This window comes from Antedon mediterranea, chromosome 10, assembly GCF_964355755.1.
Source record: "Antedon mediterranea chromosome 10, ecAntMedi1.1, whole genome shotgun sequence".
Taxonomy (NCBI): Eukaryota; Metazoa; Echinodermata; class Crinoidea; order Comatulida; family Antedonidae; genus Antedon; species Antedon mediterranea.
In genome coordinates this window covers 24647803-24659038 of record NC_092679.1, presented here as the reverse complement: position 1 = coordinate 24659038, position 11236 = coordinate 24647803, and the positions used below count along the sequence as shown (strand labels likewise).

Here is an 11236-nt window from a genome sequence, read left to right as displayed (position 1 = left end):
TGCTCTACGCTGAACTCCCTCAAGTTGTCTTATATAAGTTTTGTAATTGGGAGACAAGACAGTAGAGAAGTAGGCCCCTATTCTGTTTTAGGATACATATTATGATTGGATTAATATTTCCTTCTGACTGTAGTTGATTTAGCTTATCAAGCAATTAATTAAATCCGCAATCAACAATCAACTTTTATTTCAGAGAACAAAGTCCGTGTACTACTGATGTACAGAAAAACAAATATAGTACTGTTAATATTCAGTGTAGAAAGACACAGAGAGAAAGAAATAAAGAAAGACAAATTCGCCCAATTGCTTATTTTCCTCTAAACGGAAAGCTTTAGTAAAAGGCGATGAGGTATATGCATGATGCAGAATTACCAACCGGAAAGATTTGAGGTGCGTGCAGACTTATAAATATTAGATATTTAAATGACATATAGCGCCACGTATAGTGCCACGCATGAACGTCTTTCGCAATATTAGCAATAATTTTTATTAATAATATTATATATTCATAAATACCCTTGTTCTAAAACAAGGGTTGAGAAAAATTGAATTAAAACTCAATAGTTGTTCCTCTACACGGAAATCTTTAGTAAAAGGCGAAAGATTTATGCGTCACGCAGAGAAACCAGAGTAAAGAAAAACGTGCGACAATGGTAATAATAATATAAGATCACCTATCGAAAGGTTAGAAAAATTGTGTTTTTTAAAGAAATGAACACATTGTTTAATTTGTACTGGACCGTTCTAAATTGGTTAAAGTAATTATTCTAAAAACAGTATTAGTTTATATCAAATTAACTTAGCTTCGTAAGGAGAAATGTATACTTTATATTATTTGATAAGCATACTGATATAGTACGTATGTTAAAATACAAATGGAGGTACCATGGGTGAATGCTGAAAGGGTAATCTGTATTTTTCGGCAGCCTTCTTCACATTATGAAGTAGTCTAATAATATTCTAAAATATTCTAAATAACATAATCTACTACTATTGTGCCTCTTATTATTTTTATTGAATTTTCAATTAATTCAGTTCATTTAATAATAAATAACATTTTCAAATCAGTTCGGAATTCCTATTTTGTTTTTTCTTGGATCGGTATTATGACGACATTAAGGGAAATCCCATACAGATCATGTTGTTGTTGTTTTTGCCAGATCATGCGTGAAGCTAACTTAAAACTGGAAGAGATGATGATGAGGAGTTAATTAGCTGCTAACTGAATAACGGGTACTTTATTAGCCTAATAGTATTCTTATTTAATTATTTTGTAATATTCTGTTTTCACAAATGTATTATAACGGAGGTTAAGGTATATTTTATTTCAGAAAGAAACGACCTGAATTATTTTGGATTATAGATAGGCGCGCCTAGGTAGGCCTAATACTAAGGGGAGTTGTTTGGTAGGTAGGAGGCCCGAGTGAGGCCCTTTCCTCCTCCTCTAGCCTACTAGCTAGACAGTGCTCTTGTAGGCCTAGACTAAGCTGACCATTAAGCTCTACACACCAGAATATCTAGCCTAGATACTCTACATACTACTAGTTAGTAGGCCTCCCTGGCAGTAGAAGGAGGAATGTTTTATTACACTTACTGTTACAGTATGAGTGTAGGCTAGGCCTATACTTAATTACTAATATTAATAATACCTGGCCTAGTCTAGGCCTATACTTAATTACTAATAATACCTGGCCTAGTCTAGGCCTAGACTCATGAATATATGCTGGCTAGGCGAAACTAGGGACTGTGATCTAAATATAATGTACAGTACAGCCTAGTACTATCTTGAATAGCTAGGTCAGTACTAAAATAATTATTTATTATACACTAATACAAAGCCTATATTTTGACAGTGGATACATGATTATTTACAGCAAACTGTTATGTTCATAGAGTGGTCTATAAAAGTTGTGTCACAGAGCTCAGTTACCTTGCAATGTCAGGAATTGAACAACAGTTGGCTGAATATAGAGCTAGAAAACGTCGAGAAAACCCAGAAAAGCATCATGGTATTACAGATGACACTGCAAATGCTCCTGTTGCAATTACACCCACAAGACCAATGATATTGGTAAGTTGCACAAACGTGTGTGAGCATACACCTATCATGCGGTGGAACCTTGAGTCATTGAGTACAGGGGTTATACTCTTCATCATCTTTACTCACCATTGTCAAGAGGGATGTTTTATTTACTGTAATATGGTGGCCAATATACTGTACACCGTGAACGAATTATGTGTTGTATTACGGTTCTTAATTTTTATTTATTGTGTATCCACCGTTGAATATGCGCTGAAGAAATGGTTTTAAAATCAAGTGCAATTCATATAGAAATAAAACTTGAATTTTAGTTTCCTGACTTTTCTTTTGGCAAACAAAGCAAAAACAACTAAACAATTATATCTTTTTAAAACTACATTTTTTTTTCTATTTCAGCCAAATCGGTGGATAAACAATCTATATGTGTATGTTGAGAATACAAGACTTGTGAGAGCTATAATCAACAATAATATAATTTCCAATACCACATTCTTAAAGGTTCTTCTCTGGTTACTACTATTTGCTTTATTTATCCACATTGAGTTTGGCGTCATCTTCTTCATGTTGAGTATATTTTATCTGATGTATATCACAATGACAGTTGGAATACCAAGACGCTATGGAGAACTAAGTGCGTATTCAGTGTTTAATCGTGATTTTGAAAGAATTGATGGAACGTTTACCGCAGAGCAATTTGAACGAGAATTGTTACATGGTGCAGGCTCGATACACTAAAACCTGATCGCACTGGACTAAGTTCGGTCAAACTAACCGAGTCTCCAGCTAAATTGACCCAGAAAACTGGTTACAGTACCCTCTGGGTGTGTTTTGTTGATAAACAACAGAATAAATCTGCTTTCACTTTGCTCCTGTATTTGGTCCAGGACCCCATGAAATGTATGAAGGGACAGCACACTACGGACAACTCCTACACTTAATCTGCTTTCACTTTGCTCCTGTATTTGGTCCAGGACCCCATGAAATGTATGAAGGGACAGCACACTACGGACAACTCCTACACTTAATCTGCTTTCACTTTGCTCCTGTATTTGGTCCAGGACCCCATGAAATGTATGAAGGGACAGCACACTACGGACAACTCCTACACTTAATCTGCTTTCACTTTGCTCCTGTATTTGGTCCAGGACCCCATGAAATGTATGAAGGGACAGCACACTACGGACAACTCCTACACTTAATATGGTTTCTAATTTGCAGAATGTTGTATAACTGCACACAAATTTAATAACTTTATAACATTTTATTTATCTACCTTTGCCATTTTCTTTACATTTATTATAGGAATTTTATCCTACATATTATTTTAGTGCAATCTCTTCTTAGTGGACCATTATTATTATTTAATATTTTATCCAAACAAAACATGATATTAATGGACATTTTTTTCAATTATGAATTACTTATTTCAAAACATGTAGTATAGTTACAAATTATATATTATTATTTACGTTACTATTAATACAAATTAATTAACGGTGGAAGAAGTTAAAAATTTTCCAATATTTTATTAGTTTTTAACAATTTTTATGAATGAATACAATGACTTCTTTTAATTATATATATATATACATTCAATACATTGTACTGTTTATTTAAAGAAAACCTGTGTTATCAATGAACAGATACAGTATATGTTTGTAAACTTTAAATTACATAATTATTTAAACAAGTTTATATAGAATAGGAGATACTCAAATGGTTTACATCCATGATATTTTTTGACTTTTTAAACAATTCTATAATCAGAATTATGTTTATTTTTTATGATTATTGTCTCAGGATAGTATGACACATATTTATTTGTAAAACTCTTATCACGTTTTTGCTTTCCAAAACATTTCGTATTTATACACAAACGTTTAGTGCAATTCTTAGTTTTTTTTCTTGGACAATTCTTTTCTTTTCTAGCCATTTTGTTTAGTCTACTCTATTTATTTTTTAGATCAATAAATATTTAATTCATGCTTTCTAATGCTTGTGTTTTTTTTAACAAGAACATTATTGATTGATTCAAAGTTGTTATGGAAAGTAATAGTGATCATAAAATCATAACTTGGTTATGCTAAATATGACGATTAAGATTCATAGTGTTTGATAATTTGGTGAATTTTAGTAAATAATTTGTTCTATACGACACTTGTAAATCAACATTGATTGATAATGCATGTGCTGTACCACACTATGCTTGAAGTTTGGACCATTTTTATTCTTAATTTAGGCTAATTATTTAGTTAGTGTTAGTATGTTGCATGTAATAACATTATCTGGAAAAAATGTAACAAATCTGATCAAATTTTACATAAAACAATTCTCTATGTACCATAATTTATGAATTCTCCTTCACCCAGCCTAAAATCTAAGAAGCCATGGTAACATTATACTATTATATACAACTATTTCATACTTTATATTGTCCATTTTATTATTGTAAGGGTGTCTTTATACCCCAGTTTTATCTCATCTATGTTGCACTGCACTAGCACAGTATCTTTTAGACAAAGACCCTGTCAATTCAATACAGAGACTGAATATAAGTCTACTAGATTATGGAGTTATTTTTTAACACGTTTAATTTATAATTTAAACAATTCTATATATCTAATGATTAATTTATGAAAATTTAACTTTAACTGTTATATTCTTCTGCCTCTCTAACTTTCGCAATCTTTTTTAATTCTGTTAAGAGTTCGTCTGAAGTCTTTTTGACATGAGATTCTACAAGTTCACTGAGCTCGGCATAACCTTTGACTTGGTCCTTCTCAACACCAAGACTTACAATCTGTAAAGAAAATAAAAACTTGTTAAATACAATTTCATAAAAATAATAACTGTTGCGGGTTTTGAAAAAGTATTTTAAATATTAAATTACCAGAGCACCCCACACACTGTATGAAAACAATTTGCAACAGCTATAGCCAGTGGAGCAGTAGTTTGCTCCTAAATGGAAGAAGAAGTCTCCCTAATATTTTCTAAGTTAGGATGTATGACCATTGACTGACCTGTTCTCCAAACTTCCTGACATCAATGGCTAGCTGTAGTCTGATCTTATCATCATCACTTAACCCTTGACTGCTTTGGGGAAGTCCAACGTCACTCTTGCGCATCATCTTTAGCCGCTTCAAACTCTCCTCCATCTTCTTTACGGAGGTCAACAGGTCAGATGACACACTATGATATCTTTTAAAAAAAGTATTTATAATTTATATATTAAAGATGGATTGATTGAAGAAAAAGACAAACAAAAAATATATGCTGAAAGTGCCAACAGAAAATATAATAAATCAAAAAATACAATTTAAAAACAAAAATATAACCTTACTCTTGTACAATGTGTGTAAATATATCTGCAAATAGTTGTTGTTTCCTAGAAGACTGTAAAACATCACCATGTTCCTGAATAAACAGCTGCAATGGTTTCATTGCATTCTGTACATAATTAGATGATTTGCTTGGCACCTATCAAATGGAAACACACAAACAATGTGAAATGACTTAGCATTATACCACACCTCAGTCAATTCAATAAAACTTTATTATCCCAAACTCCGGGGAAATTCATTGGTTGTGATAATACAGGTAGTACACCTAACAAAATAATTTTCACTATTCCAAACTCCTATTCTAAAACCATAGATGCACTTGCCGCAGACATGCTTATAAAAAGAGAGAATTCTCCTCATGGAAAACATGTAACTAGCACTACAGCGCTTAGGTAAGCCTATGATTTTCAATGCAAACACATATTTACCTCACGATTAGTTCTTCGGTACAATCGTGGAATATCATTGGCTGATTTAAGGTGTGCTGAACACAAGCCACAAACTTGTTTTACAATAAAAGAACAAAATGAATCTTGTAGCTCAATTAGTTTACTTCTCGCTTCTTCAAATGATTCTAAATTAAAAAAAAAAATATTTTAATGAGTTTCAACTAATTACAGAGATTTGACAAACATTTCTTCTCTGGTATTTATAGAGGGCCGCTTAAATTATGATACAAGATAAAAATGTAAGGAAAATTGTGTCTTAATTATAGAAAACTGTAATAGATTTTAAAGAAATCTGTGTGATGATTTATGTGGTTCATCCTAATATTATATTTTATCAATATTAAATAATATATATGGTGGCCATTTGGCGGAGTCCCTACCCTGCAACATCCTACCTCTTAACTTAGCTGTCACTTATTTAGCTAGCTAGTAGATTAAAAGCTAATAAGTCAAAATAATACAAACCAGTTAGAAATGAAGTGTCTTTACAAATACTGGATAACTTGACTTGAATGCACTTGGTAAACATTGATGGTAACTGCAAATATTAAATATCAATTTATACTGGTTTACACTACTCAATGAACCATCATATCAATATACTAATAAAAGCCAGAAGAAAATGTTTTCACTAAATCTTAATTGTTTGTCACATGTGCAATAAAAGTGACTGCCACCTCAAAAGAGAAAAATAAGGTTATAAAAATATATATATATTTTTTTCTTTAATTATTTATTTCCCAATGATTGACATTTAACAGGAAACATTTTAATCATTGTGTTGACAAATCATTACCTTTTCATACAGTTTATCAACGTCTCCAATAAGAAATATCATTTGTGCCATGGTAACTGGCGGACTTTTGTCATCTGTAGCTTTGTCTCCATCACTTGAAAGTGACTGGTTTTCTGTATTCGTTGGTTTTTCGTTTATCTATACAATAAAAATTAGGATATTATTGAAAACTTAGTGCGTGCTAAAAAATGTGTGATATTAGTTTATCCTGTAATTGGCAAGTTACTTGCTGTTGGATGTGTATAAAATAAATAAATATACAAACCTCTTTTTCACTGACCTCAGAAATCCAAGTGGTACATCTCAGAATAATTTGTAAAGTTAGCTTCCAGAATCGATGAGCTAATGGGGTTATATACACCTGATCTTTCCAACACATTTGTAACGCATTCCATATAGTATCAAATACTGATAGCTTAAATCCATTATTTCCTGAAAAACCAGACCATTAGTAACACATTTTATTTGCTTTACTTTTCAAAAGTGAAGTTCTAATGATAATAATAATTACCAGAGATTATATGAAGTCTAAATTTAGATTTCTTGTATTATAAACATACCAGTAGCTGTATTAAATGGATTCATTAAGGCTGTCTCAACAGAACCAGCAATCTCTTGAAATCTAAAAAAACAAATACATAAGTAAATTTAAAGTATTTTGACATGTCATGTGATTTGGTGATGATTTAGATGAGTAGTCAGTCTGTACATTGAAAATAAAATGTTGATTTAGTTACAATTATATACATGAATCTTACCTTATTTGGAAATAGACAGGAAGACTCCATTTTGACATAAAGGTGTTATAGCTTGGATGAGCACGTAGCCTTTTAACACTGCTCTGTGATCCACACTCCCTCTCAAACTTGTCAACAAACTCCATACTTATTAAGTATTTCTATAAATAATGAGCACAAAATTAAATGTTTTTCTTAAAATGAGAACGAAAGTGTAACATAGTGATGAGGCTTTATTTTTTTTTTCTAAAATACTATACATTTTCAGTAAAAGAAAACATATAAAATGTACTTTTTCAAGAACGTGAACTTAAAATAAAAACCAATAAAGTACAAATATTAACAGACAAAATAACTGATAAAAAACATCACAAATTAGACCATTATACCTGATGAAATGTATCTGGGTTTCCAGAGGCAAAGATGGATGCAACACGACTCTCTAGGCTGCTAACAATCTCAGGCCATACAGCATTTACCATGAAGTTGTAACCTCCTACAACTTTTTCACTTCCAGAACTACATAGAAGAAATAAATATTGGCATAAATTTCAACAGATACAGTCTTATAAATAAATTTGTTACTGCAACGTATGTTTTATTGGCATAAATTTCAACAGATACAGTCTTATAAATAAATTTGTTACTGCAACGTATGTTTTTCTTACCTAAAGAGAGGAGATGTTACTTCACGTATAAGTCCACAGTGCATAGGAATAAACTCCATGACTTTGTTAAACATTCCCTTTAATCCCTGAGGGTTCATCTGAATAAACCGTTCACTGATTACCTATTAAAAAATATACACTTTTTGTAAAATTGTTCACATCGTTCCTTTAGGCAGTTATATTCAAAAGAACAGAATCATTAGGAAACAGTTGCATTCGGTAGCTTATAGTTTACTACGGCAGACAAAAATGGGTATTTGGAATCTCGGACTGGGCATGCACACACCCAAAAGTACTGTACGTCTGGGAAAAGAGAGTCTATGAAAAGATTTGCTGATAAATATTGAGATGCATGTAGCCAGTAGTTATCGAGATGAGCGGCATTTTTTGTAAGAAATATTTCTTGTTTAATAATGCAAAAGGGATCAACTTATAAACATATACCACTTAAACAAAAAAGGTCAGAGAGAAGCTAGAACAAAACAAATTGCAATAGAAAATTGATTAGTATAATTTATATTACTCATTTACTAACCTCTGCCATATAAGGAGCTACAGACACCTTTCTAAACAGAGCCTCAGCATCACGCATCTTATCTATTGTTGCATATGTTCTCAGACACTGACGTAACATATCAACATTGTTGGTCTGAAGACTCTCCTTAAACATACGCTCTAAACTATGCTGCAATGTCACTGTGATGGCTGCTATTCTCTGTTGGTTTACAAACAAATGTGACAAACAAAATTTAAACAAATTGAAAACATGGTATGAAAGGAAGTGTTTAGGGTAGTAGTGTTAGTTACCTGTCTAGCTACCTTCAATAATTACTATACTTAATTTACACTTGGGGCATGGGTAATTGATTTATGGTTAGTTAGAAATGGTCATCTTTTGTCTGTGGCTGGATCTCAATAGAGATTCAAATAAAATAAGCAAAAAGCTAATATATAATAACAAGTACAATTTATGATATACTGTGTTCAGCATGACCGTATTTGTTCGAATAAACGCACCTCTTTGATTAAATGCCCCACCCCTATGGAATATTGTTTAGAATAAAATAGAATAAATACTCTAATTGAATGCAAACTTTCATTATTAGTGTTCTTACTGGTCTGATTTTTTCAACAAGTGGCAATCCTTTGCTTTGTGTAACATAATACTGAAGTTGATTAAACTCTGAGGCAACTCTCTCAATCTGTTGACCAGTCAACTCACTGTGTCAAAAAGAAGATATCATTCTGTTTCAGTAAAATATTGGTTGTATGTGCACTTTAAATAATAAGTTCTGCCTTCTATGCTTAAGCTCAGTTTACACTATCAAACTAGTTTGACAAAAAAAGTGATATGACATCATCATGTCCATATATGGGCACATCAAATTTTGTCACAAAATGTGTGATAGTGTAGGCAGAGCTTTAAAGGTTAAGCTCTACAAATAACTCACATTTCACCATCATCATTTTCAATGATTTCTGCAGACTGCAGTCCACGCATACCAAGAATAACCTCCATCTTCTCAACTGATTTATTAATGTTGATCAGTCTCTGCAGGCAAGCCTAAATTGGAAATATAAAAAGTACTTTATAAAGACCCAGTACTTAAAGACCAGTACTTAAAGACCCAGGACAAACATAATGTCTGAATAAACAGGACAAACTATTAAAGTCATTCATCTTCAATTGATTGTAGAGAACATAATTTTCATTTCTATTAATACAATTGCATCTTCCTTTTTCAATGTCTAATTCTAATATTCCTAGTCTTAGTTTAGTCATAATTTGTCTATGTTTGTAATTTGTTACTTTAGTTAGATATTCTTCAATTCCAAAATCTTATTTTATAGTAAAGTGCTACCTTCTTTTCTCTAATTTTAGATCTTGCAAGTAACTTGTGTTGAACAGCTTTTTCTGCATCTTCCATCACATATTTCACACTCTAAACAGAAATATTATGCCAACATTAATCTTTTAATAAGCTAAGACTAGGGGCATGTTATTAGTGGGGCAGAAATTAGAGGCTATTTACATTAAACAAACATAAGACTCACCAAAACCTCTTCTCGCAGTTGTCCTAATGGTATGGATAAATTATTAATTGCTTTGTCCATTCCAACCTACATTTATAAAGTTATATAAGAAAATTAAAATAATCATCTGTTTTACCATTGGGGTAAAGTGCAAAATTTCTAAGTTTTAAGCTCTGTCTACACTATAAAACTTGATGTGACAAATAAAAATGTGTATGGACAATATGATTGATATGTCATATCACCACTATATTTGGGCATATCACTAGATATTTGGGCACATCACACTTTAAAAAAAACTAGTTTGAACTTTGATAGAGAAAGAGCCTTATAGCTTATTATTACAACATTGCATCATGTACAGTAAATGTATTTGGTTTGAAAAATATTGTATAATGATATGTGATACTTAGATTTTTGTTTTATTTTAGTTTTTCAGTTGAAATAATTTTTGTTTAAATAAATAAATATTTAAATGACATTAACCATTTTTTTAAATATTTATTCAGGGGGACAACATCCTTAAATAAACACAATTAGCTAATTTTTATAATGTTTTTGTTATATTTTGTAATATTATTACCAAATTTGATGATAGATTAACAAAGTCAGCATAATCCTTGTTGATCAGTTCAACCATAGCATTCTTCAATGACTTAAAATAAATGTCTAGATCATCTTTGAGTTGTTCAAGCTGAACGCGACGACGACAATCACCAACAAATTCATCAACATCAAAATCATCCTGAAAAAAAAATGTTGGTTTACTCGTTTGCAAATTTCTTGTACGTGTCTCGTTCGCCTTTACTAGGCCTAGCGTACCAAGGCCTCCCTCTCTCTCTACTTTTATTTAATTAGATTAGTGACTAGGCCTAGCCTAGGCCTACCTATAGGAAATACTCTCTAGCCGGAGGAGGTAGCTAGGCTAGCCCTACTACTATCTATCTAGCTAGGCCTAGCCTAGGCCCATACTATATCCTCTTTAGCTAGCCCAGCTAGCTGCCTAGCCTAGGGCCTAGCTAGCATTAGCTTGCTTCTACCAGCGTTGCATATGTTTTAATGAAGTTAACCGGTTTACTACTTACCTTCATAAATTGGTCTTTGTCGAAACAAAGCGAAGACATTGAGAGAGTATCCATTATTTAGGAAGTTGAATTTGCGTCGTGTCAC

At 32.0% G+C, this 11236-nt stretch overlaps 2 protein-coding genes and 1 non-coding gene across 7 annotated transcripts; 1 reads left to right on the top strand and 2 right to left on the bottom strand.

Moving 5' to 3' along the window:
* Window positions 1-514: 514 nt before the first annotated feature.
* On the bottom strand, window positions 515-634 carry LOC140061378 (U5 spliceosomal RNA). Its single transcript, XR_011847429.1, has one exon. It is a non-coding gene; the product is annotated as a U5 spliceosomal RNA (small nuclear RNA).
* A 526-nt stretch (window positions 635-1160) lies between these two features.
* Window positions 1161-3576, top strand: LOC140060470 (SAYSvFN domain-containing protein 1-like). Of its 3 annotated transcripts, none has more exons than XM_072106696.1 (3): window positions 1161-1233; window positions 1875-2071; window positions 2438-3576. In XM_072106696.1, the coding sequence occupies exons 2-3, from the start codon at window positions 1937-1939 to the stop codon at window positions 2774-2776; spliced, it is 474 nt and encodes a 157-aa protein (XP_071962797.1). In that variant the 5' UTR covers window positions 1161-1233; window positions 1875-1936; the 3' UTR covers window positions 2777-3576. The 3 variants fall into 3 exon arrangements, with proteins under 3 accessions (XP_071962797.1, XP_071962798.1, XP_071962799.1); XM_072106697.1 differs by having other exon boundaries at window positions 1173-1233; window positions 1894-2071; XM_072106698.1 differs by having other exon boundaries at window positions 1203-1233; window positions 1854-2071.
* A 270-nt stretch (window positions 3577-3846) lies between these two features.
* On the bottom strand, window positions 3847-11236 carry LOC140060469 (conserved oligomeric Golgi complex subunit 2-like). Of its 3 annotated transcripts, none has more exons than XM_072106692.1 (18): window positions 11152-11236; window positions 10650-10811; window positions 10088-10153; window positions 9895-9975; window positions 9484-9596; window positions 9148-9253; window positions 8568-8747; window positions 8033-8154; window positions 7754-7883; window positions 7386-7525; window positions 7188-7249; window positions 6893-7059; window positions 6628-6765; window positions 6297-6369; window positions 5811-5956; window positions 5382-5518; window positions 5062-5239; window positions 3847-4841 (listed from the first exon to the last, which is right to left on the bottom strand). In XM_072106692.1, exons 1-18 carry the CDS (start codon window positions 11203-11205, stop codon window positions 4689-4691), a joined length of 2208 nt encoding a protein of 735 aa, XP_071962793.1. In that variant the 5' UTR covers window positions 11206-11236; the 3' UTR covers window positions 3847-4688. The 3 variants fall into 3 exon arrangements, with proteins under 3 accessions (XP_071962793.1, XP_071962794.1, XP_071962796.1); XM_072106693.1 differs by having other exon boundaries at window positions 6908-7059; XM_072106695.1 differs by lacking the exon at window positions 10650-10811 and having other exon boundaries at window positions 11152-11233.